At 43.1% G+C, this 18,073-nt stretch overlaps 2 protein-coding genes across 7 annotated transcripts; one reads left to right on the forward strand and one right to left on the reverse strand.

The window, feature by feature from the left end:
* Nucleotides 1-79: 79 nt before the first annotated feature.
* On the reverse strand, nt 80-6,125 carry WDR53 (WD repeat domain 53). 6 transcript variants are annotated; one of them, XM_060274584.1, is made up of 3 exons: nt 6,076-6,125; nt 3,415-3,905; nt 82-1,655 (listed from the first exon to the last, which is right to left on the reverse strand). In XM_060274584.1, the coding sequence occupies exons 2-3, from the start codon at nt 3,892-3,894 to the stop codon at nt 1,080-1,082; spliced, it is 1,056 nt and encodes a 351-aa protein (XP_060130567.1). In that variant the 5' UTR covers nt 3,895-3,905; nt 6,076-6,125; the 3' UTR covers nt 82-1,079. The 6 variants fall into 6 exon arrangements, with proteins under 6 accessions (XP_034989085.1, XP_060130567.1, XP_034989084.1 ...); XM_035133193.2 differs by lacking the exon at nt 6,076-6,125 and adding an exon at nt 5,319-5,409; XM_035133192.2 differs by lacking the exon at nt 6,076-6,125 and adding an exon at nt 5,599-5,740 and having other exon boundaries at nt 83-1,655.
* FBXO45 (F-box protein 45) lies at nt 5,834-12,969 on the forward strand. The gene is made up of 3 exons (XM_035133763.2): nt 5,834-6,243; nt 7,209-7,565; nt 9,063-12,969. The coding sequence occupies exons 1-3, from the start codon at nt 5,923-5,925 to the stop codon at nt 9,246-9,248; spliced, it is 864 nt and encodes a 287-aa protein (XP_034989654.2). The 5' UTR covers nt 5,834-5,922; the 3' UTR covers nt 9,249-12,969.
* Nucleotides 12,970-18,073: the final 5,104 nt, after the last annotated feature.

An 18,073-nucleotide genomic window follows, 5' to 3' on the forward strand; every position in this document is an offset into this window, starting at 1 on the left:
GCAAAAGTTAACACTTTTGTTTATTGTTCTAATCATCCAAAACTTCCTACATTACAGAAAGTGACCAGAAACAATATTAGGCTCTTTTAAAAGGTTTAAATCACCATTTGTATACACAGCTTAAATCTCAGAAAAGCTTTATCAGTTAAAGCTTTATTCTCCATAAATATGAAAATATCAAGAAGAAACCCAGGATTTTAGAGTATGCTGCTACTATCCCTTGTACCATACAGTTCTCAGTATCTATCACACCTTCTGTTCATACAAACAAAAGTATGAGAATGAGCCAAGAATCACTATGCTATGAAAGAAAAACTGCCCTGATAAAAGGAAAGTTGCTTTTATTGGCAGAAAATTTAGCATATTGGTTTTCTTCTTTTAAAACTTACATTTTCAGTTTGTGTAGTAAAAGTAAATTATAAGGAGTTGTGATTTAATAACAGCAAAATAATATTAATGTAAATAAACAAGGCAGAAGTATCTAAACCTGGGCATACTGATAACATTTTATGATAACAACAGTATGTAACAATAGGTTAAAAAAATTAGGGACTCATGTTTGATTTCTTCATAGAAGAAACCTAGATTGTGCTCCATAATTTAAGACTTCAGGAGTCAGGTTTTTTTTTGATCCACAATGGACAAATTCAGGCATACTCATGCATAAATTATACATTAAAGCTCAAATCCAAATACTGGGTAGATGTAGTTCAGCTGACTTAAATGTGCATGAAGGGATCTGGAAGATCAAAGTTAAATCATAAGCACAAGTTATTTTGAAAGTCTTCTGATGGCATTGGAACTTACTAGAGCATGTGCCAATATGCATTTTTAATTTTTTTTTCTCCTGTCAAAAAGTTATTCACACACACACATTCACAACTGAATTTTATTTCAGACTCATCAGCAAGTTAATACCTGGTTTATCATAAGATATCCCATTACTGATACAATGAATAAACTTTATCCACTGCTAAAATAAATATTTTTAACAATATACAGAAGAGCTGCAGTTGGTTTAAAACACATTGGGGGTAATAAGGGTGGTGTATCAGACAAACGGTTAGGCCAAGGCATGTCTAAGGTTCAGCAATAGGATAGACTGATATACTGGTACTCTGATCAGCAACCAGTATTCTTCTAGAGCCTTTAATCTCTGCATATGAAATCCAGTTCACCTTCTCTCCATGTTCAATCGTCAGTTTTGGTAAAATTGGTACATGCTCATTTGAACACTCTGCATTTATTTTGTCAAGTTTCTTGGTGGTGTTGGGCATCCTAGTTCTCCTTCTGTGGATGGATTTGACTGGACTCTTCTGTTTTCCTAGTTCATTGCTGACGTCCCACAACAACACACTGCCATCATTTCCTCCTGTAATGAACCGGTAGGCTTCTGGTAGAAAGAAAACCTGTGACACTGCTAAGGAGTGGCCCTTAAATGCTGCCTCCTGCTCAAACTTGGTACCTGTTACCCTAAAGATTCTGATTTTACCATCTTCAGCTCCACAGCCAAAAACATTGCCACAAGCAGAAACAGACAAGGAATGGGCCAATGGAGGGTTAAAAAGCTGACCAGTTGAATGTTCATTGACTTCCTCCTCTTGCAAGTCCACAATCCACAGAGGGCGAGCTTTCTGCAAGTTCCACATCATAACCTTCAAATAGAACAAATCAGAATTATTTCTTTGTATAGGACATATACTAGCACATACTAAATGTGTTCATGTTCCTATTTGCACACAATTTTAAGTTTCCTTTAGGTTCTATTCCTAGAGTCATAAATTGAGGTAGCTGTCACCAAGTGATGCTTCCCTGTGTCTGTTAAGCTTTGAGAAGCTTTAAACAAATTACACAAAAGATTTCTTAAGAGTACTTTTACTACATTTGTTTATTATATCCATCTACCAAGCTGAACAAATTACCTTGTGCCAAAGAAACAGAGGTTCTCAAAATGTTGCATTATCTAAGCTGTGAAAACATCATCAGCATTCCTGTGACAATATCCAGACCTCTATGTTGTATTAATTACAATGACCAGTAACCAAAAACTGAGCAAAAATAATTCTTTCTTAAATCAGAAGCCTCATTATAGAAACTAAGAACTGAAGGATGTATACCATAATTCATTTTAAATAGTTTAATACTGCTTTTATTATAGATGGGTGTTGGTTAAAATAGAATTGGCTTGTGCAAAAACCAAACTAGACTGCAATCCTTATCTCACTTACCTGTAAGTCCCTTTGAATTCCACAGAACTTATTTCTGAGTAGACATGGTTCAAATTGCATCATAAATTGCTTGTGTGATTCAAGACTCCCTGGTTAATCAACCATCATGTTTCAGGTCATTAATTTGAAGATAGGGAATATGCTACAGGCTCACATTTCTTCAACTCCAAATTCCTCACCTCCTTTCTTGTGATAACTATGGTTTAAAACAGGCATCCTCAGACTTCAGCCCCCCAGATGTTTTGGACTCGCAATTCCCATCATCCCTGACCACTGGTCCTGTTAGCTATGGATCATGGAAGCTGTAGGCCAAAACATCTGGAAGGCTGCAGTTTGGGGGTGCCTGGTTTAAAACAATATCAGAATCTAACAAAATACAGGTTAGCACTACCAGATGTGCCTCCAAACACTGTGTGACAACCTGCTTCAAAATATGTTTTGGAGGAGATGCCCTGTGAGTGCTAATCTTAGTTTGCTGAATCTGAATACAGTATAATGAATACCACAAATTGTGGAAAATAGAGGAGAATCTATGCATAATAGGGAAGCAGGGACCATGACAGCCTGCAACACATTCCCAATCTCTAGGTCACTGTTTGGAGATTGGAAACACAATATCCGATTTGAGCCTGTATAGCCATAATATTGTTGCATTTTTACCTCCCTACATGCATAATCAAGAAGTTTAATCACCACACTAACTTTAAGAAATTTCTCACACAGCAGACATTTAAGACGATGAACCTGGATATCTCTATAAAGAGAAATGCCAGGGCTCAACATAGCATAAAAACCCAATAATTTGGGATTTGGTCTATACTCAGTGGCATAAGGGCATTTTGCTCACCCTCAAATGTATTCTTTATTATTTAATATGTCCCCTCCGTTAAACTACTTCAGCATTTGATTTAGCTATTTAATTGATACTGGGTCTCCCTGGAAGCCAACTTTTCAAGAATGATTCCTTTTTATCTTGCCTGCTTGTTTTACTTTGGCTGGCACTCATACTGACTTTCACAAGGGACTGTCTTAATTCCTGATCAATACATATATAGGAGGATTACTTCATCTAATGCCACAGAAGGCTCATAGACAAATTAACATATAGTAGGAGAGGAAAGAAACATGTATCAAAGATCAGTGCTGGTGTGTGCCCTACAGGAAACTTTCATTTTATGCTGATCACCTTCATATCCAGACCACATGAAAGAAGGCTTTGAGGTCTTTGAGGACGAAACACAGCAGATGCACAAATATTTGAGTGTCGTCTAAGGCAGCGGCTTAACTTCTTGCTTTCCAAATCAATTATCTTTATTGCTCCAGAATCATCTGCAGCACCTAATAAACTATCTGTTTCATTTACTGAAAGACAATTGATCTCTTCATCATTTACATGGAAATGTTCAACTGGCTCTTTGAGACATCTAGTATCCAAAATGCTAACAGTCTCTCCATGAGAAGCATATAGTCTTTTGGAACAGGTGGGAGAAAACACAACACTGGTGACATCATCAGCTTTCTGGAGAAGTGTGTGTTCTAATGGAGTCCCTTCCTCACTCCAGATGGTTAGCTCCCCTCCTTCTGCTCCTGAAGCCAACAGACCATCTTTGTTCACGTTCAAACATAATATTGAAGAAGAGTGTCCATTGGCCCACCTTTCTGCCATAGTAGGAGAGTCTGAAAAACACAAACATTTGATTAGCAAGACAGAAGTTGTTTCTGGTACAGCCAATTCCTCAAAAGACACATCACTTCATTGCATGGACAGAATGTATGTTTTAATGCCACCTTTGAAACCATATGATCCTAGAACCAAAACAACTTTAAATACTGGTATCAGTCTGATTTTGTTTAAACGAGAGGCCATGTGTTTAGGCATGCAATATACACTCCTGTTCTCCTCAATTAATTGGTTTATAGCAAAGCTTGCCAACATGGCACTTGCTAGTGCACATGAAATCACAGGTGCCTTCCCTGGCACCACAGGATCCCCTTTTCCTAACTGACATAAGGGATTGAAAGGAACATTCTGCAGTAGCCAACAGAATACACTGTAATACGGGCACCACAACCAAGCATAAGCGGTGCCCACAACAGTCTGGTTTACTAATGTACCCATGATGAAAATGCCTATATACCTTATGGTCATATAGCACTAACAGAGAACTGCAGTCAGAAACCTGAATGGCAAAATAGGATTGAGGGAAAGTAAATCACTGACAGTAAGTTCCAAGCATGGCATTTTGGAAAACAAAGCTCTTTGAGAGAAAGTTTCTGAAAATAAATGGTATTCCTTAGTATGTATTTAACTCCCTGGAGATGACCCAGTATACCTGAAGGAGTCTCTCCACCCCCATCATTCAGCCCGGACACTAAGGTCCAGCGCCGAGGGCCTTCTGGCGGTTCCCGCACTGCGAGAAGTGAGATTACAGGGAACCAAGCAGAGGGCCTTCTTGGTGGTGGTGCACACCCTCCCACCAGATGTCAAGGAAATAAACAACTATCTGACTTTTAGAAGACATCTGGCAGCCCTGTTTAGGGAAGCTTTTAATGTTTGAAGTTTTATTCTGTTTAATATTCTGTTGGGAACCGCCCAGAGTGGCTGGGGAAACCCAGCCAGATGGATGGGGTATAAATAATAAATTATTATTATTATTATTATTATTATTATTATTATTATTATTATTATTATTACTTCATAAATATGCTTAGGAACATTCTACTATACGGATTAACAGACCAGCATTTATCATCACAAGGGTGTCAAGTGGAGGCAGAGAAGTGGTTGGCAATTGACTAGCCCACAAGGAAAGAAGTGCCTTCAAACAATACTCCGGACTAGAGAAACATTAGGCATGAAAACAGAGAGATGGGGGAGCATTCTTCATAGCTATGAGGACCAAACCAGTCAGAAACACGCCTACAGTTCAGCCCTTACAGTCCAGCCCTAATCCCGTGTACACCACTTCAGTACGATTTACTGCCAAGTAAATACGCAATAGGGTGAGAGCCTCGAGCCAAGCCACCCTACTGCTGTATTTTAATACCGAGGAGGCCAAAAAATAACCGAATTACCTCAAACAGGCTTACCCGTCCCACCGTCTCTCCATGCGACAGTGTCCTCTTCCGGCGAAGAGAAATTACGTCACCCTATTATCAAACCCCCCCCCCCTTTACATTACTGTAACAGGTGAGGTTCTCGCGCATGGGTTTAGAGAAGCCCCCTTGACAGCTCTGCCCTCACCCAACATGGTTGGCTCACCTTCAGGGCCTAGCTCTCAACCACCACCGCCACAATAGTAGTAACAAAAGGCGAATAAAAGCTCCGCAGTCGGAGAGACCCGCGGCAGGAAACCTAGACTCGTCTCACCGCTCCTCCAATCGCGAACCGAAGAGACAGTGGAGGGGGGAATGACAGCACTTTCTCCGACGCCTCCTCCTCAGGCCCAGCTCAGGCACAGGCTAAAGCTTTCACTTCCGCCCGCACTTGCCGGCAGCCGGTGGGAAGGACGTCGAGCGTCGGCTGCGCCGCCTTCCCTTCCTTCCCTCGCTGACGGCGTGAGCCGGATTGGCCGGTTGGCTGCCTGGTGGGTTCGCGGCCTCGCACCGCCTTTGCCTGGACCGGGGCGGTCGGTTGGCGAGACGTGCGCGCGCGCGCTGTGGGACGCGAGGACTCGGTGGTCGCCCGGAGGCTATGGCGGCGGCTGCCGGCGGCGGAGGCGGTGGCGGAGGAGGAGCGCCGAGCTCGGTGGTTGTTGCGGCTGCTGCTGCCGCCGCCGCCGCTACGGCTGCTAATGCGGGGGGCTGGCGACTTCCCGGGCGGGTGCTCGAGTTCGTCTTCTCCTACCTGGAGCTGCGGGAGCTGCGGAGCTGCGCGCTGGTGTGCAAGCTGTGGTGCCGCGTCCTGCACGGCGATGAGAACAGCGAGGTGTGGCGGAGCCTGGCCGCTCGCAGCCTGGCGGAGGAGGCGCTGCGCACCGACATCCTCTGCAACGTGCCCACCTACAAGGGCAAGGTCAGGATGGCCCCGCACGGGAGGGAGCGACCCTCCTTTTTGCGCGCGCGATGAAACCCAGGAAGGAAATATAGACAGTATATATCATCTGGGTACCGTTCTCTGCCCCTACATCCCTTGCACGAGATAAGATACTGGGGGTGCCGTGGGTCTTGTCTCCTGTGTTTTGTGAGCCGGACCACTTTCTTAAACCCAGATGTGCGGGGAGGAGAGGAAATTGTTCCGTGTTGTGTGTGTGTTTGTGTTTGTGTGTGTGTGTGTGTGTGTGTGTGTGTGTGTGTGTGAGAGAGAGAGAGAGAGAGAGAGAGAGAGAGAGAGGCACTAACGCACATGCTCAAAAGCACTGGCTGCTTATTACTGTACTTACTTTGTTCCAAGGCAGAACTCTGGCACCGATTCTGGGCTCTTTCCTAGCTCCAGTAAAATGCAACCTGCATCATCTGTCGTCACCCCCTCCCCCCAATTGCACATGTATATATGCATACGAGTGTTGGTGGAAACACTCACTGAGTACATGTTGTTTGGATGTGGTTCCTCTTTCCAGCTGCTGCCTATGGCCCAGATGCTTTGCATGGTAGGAGCTGCAGAAAGGTATAGTGCTCAATAAGACACCATCTCGGGAGCTGGATTGAGGACCCCCCCCCCCCCGTTGATGCCTTCCTCCACCATGCCTGGAATAGCTGGTGTTTAAATGATGCTTTTCTCCTGCTTGCTCTGATTCCAAAAGACCTTGTTTTTTATGTTGAGCCAGGTAGCCAGTACTAGCCCAGCTGGGCAGGTGGTGAGGACTGAGGTTGTGAAATCACAACGCGTTCTTACTTTGGGTGGCATTCTTTCACAGATGGGCTAATTATACATATATAAGAATAGGGTGTAGAGTTGCTGCTGCTGCTGTCTTAATAGCCTTGCCTAGTTTAGTAATCTTATCTCCAGCGTTGCTTTAAAAAAAATGCCTTCTGTTCCAGGTACGCGCCTTTCAGCATGCTTTCAGCACCAATGATTGTTCTAGGAATGTCTACATTAAGAAGAATGGATTTACTTTGCATCGGAATCCCATTGCACAGAGTACAGATGGAGCAAGGACCAAGATTGGTTTCAGTGAAGGCCGTCATGCTTGGGAAGTCTGGTGGGAAGGCCCTCTTGGCACAGTGGCAGTAATTGGGATTGCTACAAAACGAGCTCCCATGCAGTGTCAGGGCTATGTGGCACTCCTGGGCAGTGATGACCAGAGCTGGGGCTGGAATTTGGTGGACAATAACTTGTTACATAATGGAGAGGTCAATGGCAGCTTCCCCCAGTGCAACAATGCCCCCAAATATCAAGTGAGTGAAACCTGGAATGTATACAAGACTGTTGGATCTGTGAAGAGCTATGCCAGGGCGTTCCAACCACTTAGACCACGTACGCCTCAAGAGCACTTTGACACAGAACCCGTGGGCCACACACTGAATTAAATTTCTGTATTGTAAATTAAAGAGTACACAATATAGTTAATATATTTAATGTAAGCAATTAATGTATTTAATTGAATATATATAATTAAATACAATTGATAGATTGAGTCCCTGTCAGGATAAAAAGGTAGGATATAAATCAAAATAAAATAATTTTAGAAGACTTCTAATCAAAATGATTCGAGCCTCTTGTGAAGCCATTAAATAAATGCAGTCCATGGAGAAGAAGACAGCACAAGGTGTGGTGGTGGGGCAGGCAACAGCTGCCTCATCCTCCTCACCTGTCAGCCAGTCCCCACAGCCACCACCATCTATCCTGCTCCCCTCCCCGCACGGCCTCTTCAGGCTGGTTGTTGACTGAGGGGGGAGGATTCTGTAGAAGGGGACACCCAAGGGTAATGTAGCCAGACCCCTTGGAGTCCCTGGCAGGCAGTCACCCCCTCCCCACCTGTCAAACAGGGCAGCAGCAAAGCCTCCATGGCAAAGGGCAGCCCACCATTCTCATAGAGTTCCCTCCTGCTGGCTGGCCATACACCATGCCTCTACTGAGCCTGGGCTGTGTTGCGGCCTCCCTCTGGCCTGGCAGCTCTGCTCCATCTCTCACCACCATCACTATTGTTGTTCCTTCAAAGAGGCGCCAGCACCAAGCCGCACCTCCTGCTCCATGTTGCCATGCCGGCCCACCAATCAAAAGGTGCGACTTCAAACACTCGAAAATTTGGCGCCCAGCTCCCTTTCTCCCTTTCTCCCTATTGGTGGGTTTTCAAGCATCCCTCCCTATCACATATACTCTCACGTGCTCATTTGCTGCTGAGGGGAGAAGTAACCAACCAGCAAGAGGAGGAAGTTCTTGCTCTTCAGGACAGGAAAGGCAGAAGAGTTGCTGAAGAGTAGTAACAGGTTTGAGGACAGGGGCCACTAAAAAAAAGGTCTCATAGGCCACATATTGGACCACCCTGAGCTATTCATTCCAGAATTTTGCATAGTAAACTGTGACACATTCTGTTTTAGGCACAATTCTATTCACATTTACTTGGAAATATGTCCTAATCTGCTCAGTGGGGCTTACTCCCTGGCAAGGCTTCCACACTAACCTCACTTACTTGGGAGTTAGCCAAGTTGAATTCAGTAAGGCATGCATCAAATTGAAGAATATTTCTGGTTAACCTGTGTAGTTCTTCAAAGCCCCATGACTGAATCTTACTTTTACCATTGATCAGCAGAAAATGTCTTCAAAGGGTTTTCTGTATGTTAATTGTGTTAATTAATCCCCCCCCCAAGTTATTTTGTCTCAGCATCTTTTTACCTTTGTCTTGTCTTTTTTCATTATCCCTTTTCTTCAATCAGTCTTATTTTTGTTTACAGATAGGTGAGAGAATTCGTGTCATCCTGGACATGGAAGACAAGACTTTGGCTTTTGAGCGTGGCTATGAGTTTCTAGGAGTTGCATTCCGAGGACTGCCAAAGACATGTCTGTATCCAGCAGTGTCTGCTGTCTATGGAAACACTGAAGTGACATTAGTTTATCTGGGAAAACCTTTAGATGGATGACATTTTGTTTTTAACTGGGACATGAACATCAAGTTGACAATATGGAGAAACTTGCATGTGGGTTAATAGGGAAGCATGAGTGGAGTGTGTAGATGCGTATCCAAGAAACATCAAGGAAAACCAAAATTTGCAATCCAAAAGGCCAGCTGTACGGAAGAGAGTTTTACCTTTCCTTTTTCTGCCGGACCAGAAAAATTCTCAGGGGGTTGCAGTTGGTTGAATGGGCAGCTAACCACATGCATGTTGCATAAGATTTCACTGCAAAGGTGGCAGAATGGAATCCTGTACATACTTATGTATAGAAGTGGTTGAGGAAAGCTGACTGAGACCTGTAAGTAGTATGTTCTGTGAAAAAGACTTCATTTTTAAAATTATTTGTTTCCTTCCTGCCTTTGATCCAGTGTGTTTTACCAAAGGTAACTGAAATTGGTTGGATTTTATTTAATGTATTTTCAGTGTACTGAGGAGTACAATGTATTGCACTTCTCCAGAGCAAAACATTGTGCAGTTATGTTAAAGCGTGCAGTTATCTTAAAGACAGTTTGTACAGAACAATTTAAAAACCAGAACAAAACAAAAGGTTGCATTTGCTTTCCCTGGGACATAATTTTATTAATTGGGGGAAAGAAACCCACTACATATCAGCTGTTTGTGTCTGTCCAGTTGAACAGCATACATACTAGTGCACTTCTTTTGTTGTACAACATCTCATGTGACAAAAGAAACTATGAATGTTTATTGTAAAATGCTTTAGATTTGATAGCTGAAAATTCTGTGCAGGTGGAAGGATAAAGTCAGTTTCTAATGTGAGTATTTTTGTTTTACTTAAAATGTGAGTGTGTGTTCCAAATGACCATATGTCTTTCAATCCACCTTCTAAAGTAAGACTTAAAATTAATCTTGCAAACTATGAGCCGTCCACCCAATACTGCTGCTCTTTACCCATTTTAATCAGAATTGTATTGTGGTTGTTGGGTGGCCATGCTTTGTGGGTTGTTCCCATTATGGTCTGCAGTACCCCAACCCTTCATTTTGGTCTATTACCAAATGTACTGCTCTCTTCCCAGCATAGATATTAGATTGCAAGTATTGCATATTTAACTAAATAGTTTGAAAAATAGGTTTCCAAAGTACTACCTAAATACATACTATGTTAAAATTCCATAGAAAAACTTTTTAACATACAGTAGTACCTTTGGTTACGGCAGGATCCGTTCCGGAAGCCCGGCCGTATCCCGAAAAGTCCGTAACCGGAGGCACCCTTCTGTGCATGCACGCGGCGCGATTAAGTGCTTCTGCGCGCGCACGGAGATCGCTTCTGCGCATATGGCCAGATCGTTTCTGCGCATACGGCCAGATCGTTTCTGCGCATGTGCGTGCAGCAAAACCCGGACATATATACTGCCGTGTTTGCCGCGTTCGCAACCCAAAGATTACGTATCCAGGGATACGTAATCCGAGATACCACTGTATTTCAATCTTTAGCATAAATAAATTGAACTTCAAACAGGAATCAAATTACTGACACAACTATGGAGTCTGCCCTTTCGTTATATTAATGGCTGAGAAACATTTTACAAGGCTAATTTGTTGTGGATAAAGAAAGCACCTTCAGATGATGGAGCAACTGCATTTCCCCGTTCTTTGGCATCCATATCCTGCACAGCTTGTATGTCTTAATCGTGTAAGTCCACAGGCTGGTTCTTGGTACTAAAGTGCTATTTTGTTCTGCCTTAGACATCTATTTATTTAGTGTAGAGTGAGAAAACACTTTCAGTGCAGTCCTGGGCATTCCCCCCCCCCTAAGAAGCAAGCCCCACTATGTCCAGTGGGGTGTACTCCGAGGTAAGTATGTGTAGGATTGTGGCCTTTGGGAGGAAATGAGGTATTGTTTACATTCTTTACATCAGGCACCCCCAAACTTCGGCCCTCCAGATGTTTTGGACTACAATTCCCATCTTCCCAGACCACTGGTCCTGTTAGCTAGGGATCATGGGAGTTGTAGGCCAAAACATCTGGAGGGCTGCAGTTTGGGGATGCCTGCTTTACATCATAATCATAATTATGCGGTCTCGCAGACATATAGTTCCTTAGATGTGCAAAAAGAGAACAATTCCCTTAGGCATTCTTATTTTTGTTAAAGCCGGGGAAAGCTGCTAAACACTACCTTTGTTTTTTTTTTTAATAGGCTGAAGAGTTCATTCTTGCTGCATGCAAGGTTTAAAATGGCAATCCAGTATCTTTGGTAGTGCCATCAGTCCTCAATACTTAAAAACATACTACATTGGTCATGCTGTGACCTTCCCAGCAACCTAGCCTTCTTGCTGTAGGCTTAGCCATCATGTTCCCTGTCCTACCATCTTGACATACTAATGCATCTTGCTTTACTATTGTTTCCAAACCCCTCTGCTCCCTTGTAGAAGCTGCAGAAGGAAGTTACGGTGGATTATTGGTTTGGGACTGCTAGTATTCTTTGGTTGGTGGCATAGGACTGTAGTGAATGGCATCACACTAGGCAGAAAGAGGCTCTTTTATGAGGCTGCTGAAAGTGTGAAGGATAAAATGTGGATCCAAAAAAAGGGCAGTGACTTTACTGGCGGAGTCTATGTTGCATGTTCTCAGCTGTTCAGGTTTTCCTAGTTCTTCACTTCACTTTCCTTCCATGTTCAGATTCCGCAAAACTGCATTTGAGGTCTTCATGTGCGAATAAATGTTTTTAAAATATTTGTTCTATGTGTAGTATGCCGCTTAACAAGTTCATTCCTGGTCTTTCTAAAATTAAGCAAATGAATCATTTCAACACTGGTACTACGAAGAAATGAATGATTTTGGAAAGATGTATCACTTCCAGAAAACGTTGACTGTATTCTATGCTATAAAATATATCACTACAAGATTCTATGGCATGAGCTAAAATAAAAGGAAAGAAGCTTTTGTTAGAGTAATATAGTCTCCCTGTGCAGTCTCGGATGGATTACCCTCTGCACTTATTTATGGACTTTCGAGTAGAGAGAGCTGGTCCTAAGAACTGTGTCAGGGAAAATTTTGCTAGGTTTTACCTTCCATTTATACAGGATGTCTTGCTCGCTTTACCCTTACATGTGGCATAGCATTCTGCTTGTGCCAAGTGGTTAAAAATTCCTTGGGGCACAGGGACAAATATGTATATAAACCTCTTATAACTTATTACCTGAAGACCAACTCCAAGCTGTACAAACAACTGAAATAAATTGTTAAAACATAAATATACTACTCTGTATTATTGTGTGTTATAATTGAGTCCTATTAGTACTGGGTGATTTTCTGTTTGACTGGAATACAGAGAATTTTTAAAATATTTATGTGATCGACTAATGTCAAATTGTGAGCTTTCCCTGGAGATAAATATGTAAACCCCTTTGATAAGCTGGACTACTGTATGTGTAAACTCTCCCTGATGGAAATGTTGGTCTTAGTTTTCCTGTTTTGTGTTCGTAGAAGCCTTTTAGCAAAATATACATTTCACACAGGTTCGATGTCTCAGACTTTTTGCAGAGACAGGCTGTCTGGGAGTTTGTTCAAGGTCTATCCAGTGTTTAACTGGATCTCAGCCCTCAGATTCTGGGGTGGAGCAGAAACTGAAGACAGCTTACTTGGGCAGGGCTATTTCACAAAACTATACAGATACAAATCCTGTCCGTCTCCCCAACAGAACACACTCAGTAGAAAGCACCAGTAAACTGCAGCTCCCTAATAAGTATAACACATACATCACCTGCATTGATTTTTTTATATTTTTAGGTGCAGACACAAAACATCTTGAGCAGGCATCCCCAAACTTCGGCCCTCCAGATGTTTTGGACTACAATTCCCATCATCCCTGACCACTGGTCCTGTTAGCTAGGGATCATGGGAGTTGTAGGCCAAAACATCTGGAGGGCCGCAGTTTGGGGATGCCTGATCTTGAGGGTATTCCGTAAACATTCAATGTGTGAAGTGGCCTTCAGATGAAACTCTTGGATACTTCCAGAGGGCACATGGGAACTGCAATTGTTACTGTCGTAAAAGTGTACATGCTTGGAAAATGAACTACCGGTACTACTATTAATACATCCTAAATTAGTTGCTTTGCAACTTCAGCTGTGGTGAGACGTGGTAATTCATTAAAGGAAATATCAACTGAGACTATAATGTGACTACAGCCGATCAAGTCTCCTTATGCTGCAACATGCAACAGGGACAGGATTCCTCTTGAAAGGAAGCGCCAGGAGTTCTTTCAGCAGAAGCACTGTTGTGTGATGCAAGTTTAAGAGCAGAGAGCTCTTATGCTCTGGTTGCTGGGGTTTCCCTTTCATGCATATGATTGGCTTGTATGTCATTTCACTAGTGGACTAGGAGAATGGTTCCAAGTGCCCTTATACAGAAGTATTAGTGTAGGCTTACAGATGGTTCTCTAGTTCCATGTTGCACGATGGCAATGACCATGATAAAAACAAGAGAGGGAAAGGAGAATTAAATTCCAAGTGTAATATGTATACCAATTGTGGATTAAGGTTAGGTTTAAAAACAAAACAAAGCAGCAACTTCAAATTACAAGCAGGCAGCAAATTGTCAAAAAAGGATTACGGTTGCATTCTGTTGTGAGAGGCTGACTCTCTAGCACAAAGGCTGTAAAGGTAAAGGTAACCCTGACCGTTAGGTCCAGTCGTGGACGACTCTGGGGTTGCGGCGCTCATCTCGCTATATAGGCTGAGGAAGCCGGCGTTTGTCCACAGACAGCTTCCAGGTCATGTGGCCAGCATGACTAAGCTGCTGGTGAACCAGAGCAGTGCACATAAACGCCATTTACCTTCCCGCTGGAGCGGTACCTATTTATCTGTTTGCACTTTGACGTGCTTTTGAACTGCTAGGTGGGCAGGAGCTGGGACTGAGCAACGTGAGCTCACCCCGTCACGGGGATTCGAACCGCCGACCTTCTGATCAGCAAGCCCTAGAGGCTCTGCGGTTTGGACCACAGCGCAAATGCTGATAGGATCAAAGCCCTAGCTCCACTGAAGTAAGCAGACATGTTGCAATCTAGAGTAGATTGAGAAGTAGGCCTCATGAAGAGAATTGGAACTGATGTGTGTTTAACTGTAAGATTCCAGTTGTGTCCAGCTTCATCTGAGATAACAAACTAGGTTCGCTCAAAGCGTTCTTCCTAATCTAGTAGGTGTAAATGACGGTGGAAGTCCATTTAATTTGTCGTAGAATGTCTATGCTAGGCAACAAGTAGGAAAATTATAAACAATTCTACATGGTGGAGCTGCTACCTCATATGTCACATGAGAGGCACTGTACAGACCCAAGAGAGAAAGTTCTTGTCCTCATGGAACTAGAATATCCTGACAGTGGAAATGCTCAGGGGGGGGGGGTTAATATAATGTTTGTGCATCCTCTTTACCTTCAGTGCAAGAGAAGTACAATTCAGTAGCAGTGTTAAAAGGCTGTATTAGCAAGTCTGCACACAAAGTCTTTGTGATGTGTTTTTATATTAAATTCATGTTTCAGTGAAAGTGAATGACGGGAGATGTTTGGAAATATGACACCCTCCAGTAAATGTGTCAGGGTTCTGCCTGCCCAGACATTGTACCTGAGGTCTTCTCAGAGGTAAGAGCAAGGAGAGCAGGACCCTCCAGTAGATTTCCACACTGCAAGTGACCCTGAAAAACCATTTGATCCAGGTATCCCTGGCCTATGACTGGAGCTGCCTGGGCTTCTGGCTAACTTTGAAATCCCCCCCGCCCCCAATCTCTTCCAGGGTCACAGGAACAGAATACATTGGGAGGCAGGCTTTCTCAACCTTGGACCTCCAGATGTTTCGAGAGTACAATTCCCAGCATCCCTGACCACTGGTCCTGCTAGCTAGGGATCATGGGAGTTGTAGGCCAAAAAAACATCTGGAGGGCCGAGGTTGAGGAAGCCTGGTTTCAGAGCCACTGCTGCTGTGCTTGCCTAGCTGCACACGAGGTTACTCGGAAGGAGGGGGAAGCACATGTCTGAATCAGGGCCTGACTGGGAAGGTGTGATGCCTCTCGCTCCTACATGAGCCTCCAATCTGAGCTGTGGTATTGCAGACACAACACCTCTCTCACGCATTCCCGACTTGGAGAAATGGACACTGGGAGAAACACCTAGAACTTGGAAAGGTGGAGAGAGCTGTGTGTTGGTTAGAGCATCATTGGAGTTCACAAGCTTTCTTTGGAAAACTGATGCAGGACTGTCAACGGTGTTGTCTGCTTGGATGAGTGCTTGTTTGCTTCCAATATGCTGTAGTGGTATATTTGTAAGTAAAACAAGTTTTACAGATATAGAATATGTCTCCAGTGATCTCTCACTTGTCATCTGGAGCTTTTGAAATTGCGAAAGTGAATAACAATTTATCCTTTTCCAAAGAGTTGATGTTACTTACTTTTTATACTATTCTTTTACCCCGTGCTGCTTTCAAGGTTTATGTTTTTAAATTGTTTGTGTAATTGTGATTCTTTGTAAACGACTCGGATTAGGATGGAAGATGTGAATTCCTGGAAGGAAGGAAGCAATTTAATGTGTGTGCCTCTGCCAGAGAAATGTGCTAACAACAGCTATGTAAAAAGAAGAAGAAAGAAAAGCTAATCACTATGTGTTTTGGGTGTGAATATTGAGAAGAAGGAAAGCAGCCCTAATTTCCTAACAGCAGGGGACAGCAGTTTGCTGCAAAAAGGCCAAATGAAACCTTAAACATAGTACAGAGTAACCAAATATCCTCAAATGTAAAGCAGCATGATGTATCTTGCGTTAGCAGATATATAAACACTTGTAAATAAAAAGTGGTATAATTTGTTTTATAAAGAAATAACAAGCCATGGTAACACCTGAGGACTGAGCATGCTGATAGAAAGTTGAACAGTGGTTGGAAATGAAAAACAGAAACAGTGGAAAAACCTGCTAAAAGAGGATCTGACTGGCTGACCACCGGAACTCTGAACAAGAGCACTCCTATTAGAAGATGAGAATACAGCACAAAGTTTTGTACGGAGCTTACTTGTTAGAACGTATTTTCGTCGCCTTATGGCTCAGCTGGAACTCTGAACATGAAGTAATAACGTCTGAGCATGTGCAAAGTACCTTTCAAGCACTGAGTAGTCATTGGAAGCCTCCATAAGAACACTCAACAAAATAGCTTTAATATTTTTCATCAAGCTGGGAGGGAGGGGGGTTTGGCTGAACAGGTATTCAACAGAATGTGGGACAGCAGGATGCAAAAAATCAGATTGAAATAAGTCTAATATGGTGCTCAAACCTGGGCGGTTCCATACTCCTGCATCTGCTCCATTGAGCAGGATATGGGCTATTTTTTCTCAGCCCACCTATAAAGCTAACTCCTTTGCTTTGGTGGGCAGGGGGGGAGGTGGAGTCTTTCATAGGCAGCCAATAACTTGCAGAGATTCTACAGTCATACCTCGGTTTAAGTACGCCTCGGTTTGAGTAATTTCAGTTTAAGTACTCTGCGGACCCGTCTGGAACGGATTAATCCACTTTCCATTACTTTCAATAGGAAAGTACGCTTCAGTTTAAGTACAGACTTCCGGAACCAATTGTGTTTGTAAACCGAGGTACCACTGTAATTGCAAAGCATGAACCAAAATAATTGTTTCTGTTTTAGGGAAGTGAGTGTTACTGTTTTTGAGAGGCTGAATAATTTTTGGAAGAGGAAAAACTGCATGCACCCAGAAGCAAGGATATTTCTGTGTGTGGTGTCTTAAAAACCTTGATGTACATAAGGAGGGCCTGCTAGATCAGGCCAATGGCCCATCAAGTCCAACATCCTGTTCTCAGTGGCCAACCAGATGCCTGTGGGAAACCCCCGAGCACAAGAACACTCTCTCCCTTCCTGTGGTTTCCAGCAACTGATGCATGTCTTGTTCTTATCTTTGAGTGCGTATGAGTTCCCTTTAAAAATTGCATGAATGTAGTATGGCTTAATCACCCACCATTTTTAATTGAATTTTAAGGAAACAACTAGAGAACTCAAAACAGGCCATCTCCAATTGCAACTTACAGGCAGAACAGCCCTGTTTAGCTACTCTGTAAATGGTGACACAGGTGGCGCTGTGGGTTAAACCACAGAGCCTAGGGCTTGCCGATCAGAAGGTTGGCAGTTCGAATCCCTGCGACGGGGTGAGCTCCCGTTGCTCGGTCCCAGCTCCTGCCAACCTAGCAGTTTGAAAGCACACCAAAAAGTGCAAGTAGATAAATAGGTATTGCTCCGGCGGGAAGGTAAACAGCGTACCTGTGCGCTGCTCTGGTTTCACCAGAAGTGGCTTAGTCATGCTGGCCACATGACCCAGAAGCTGTATGCCGGCTCCCTCGGTCAGTAAAGCGAGATGAGCACCGCAACCCCAGAGTCGTCCGCAACTGGACCTAACGGTCAGGGGTCCCTTTACCTAAATGGTACTTAAAGAAAGCACAATTCTCAAAGTGCTGTAGAAAGTGAGTTTACCACTTCCATAGTGTGGTATTTATTTAACAAAAATTATATACCTGTTTAAAAGAAAGACAAGTGATTTTCAATAACATAAAATAAGTATTAAATATTAAATAAATATTAAAATGATAAATAGAACAGTTAAAATGGGTATTGAAAATATTCAAAAGATTATTAAAATAAACAGCAGCTAAAATAACAAGATTAACTTTTGCATGTCTGGATAGGCTTTTCTAAAGAAAAATGTTTTAACCAGGCACTGAAAAGACTACAGTGAGGATGCCTGCCTGATGCCTATAAGCAGGGGCTTCCAAAATGTAGGGCTGCTACACTAAGACAT

Source organism: Zootoca vivipara, chromosome 5, assembly GCF_963506605.1.
Source record: "Zootoca vivipara chromosome 5, rZooViv1.1, whole genome shotgun sequence".
NCBI classification, from domain to species: domain Eukaryota; kingdom Metazoa; phylum Chordata; class Lepidosauria; order Squamata; family Lacertidae; genus Zootoca; species Zootoca vivipara.

Bases quoted from the DNA above. Each gene is read 5' to 3' on its own strand.
- WDR53 (XM_060274584.1), bottom strand. From the start codon at position 3,894: ATGGCAGAAAGGTGGGCCAATGGACACTCTTCTTCAATATTATGTTTG. The intron at 1,656-3,414 runs GTGATCAGCATA...TTCTATTTGAAG, and splicing joins CATGTGGTCTGGATATGAAG to GTTATGATGTGGAACTTGCA.
- FBXO45 (XM_035133763.2), top strand. From the start codon at position 5,923: ATGGCGGCGGCTGCCGGCGGCGGAGGCGGTGGCGGAGGAGGAGCGCCG. The intron at 6,244-7,208 runs GTCAGGATGGCC...CTTCTGTTCCAG, and splicing joins TGCCCACCTACAAGGGCAAG to GTACGCGCCTTTCAGCATGC. The intron at 7,566-9,062 runs GTGAGTGAAACC...TTTTGTTTACAG, and splicing joins ACAATGCCCCCAAATATCAA to ATAGGTGAGAGAATTCGTGT.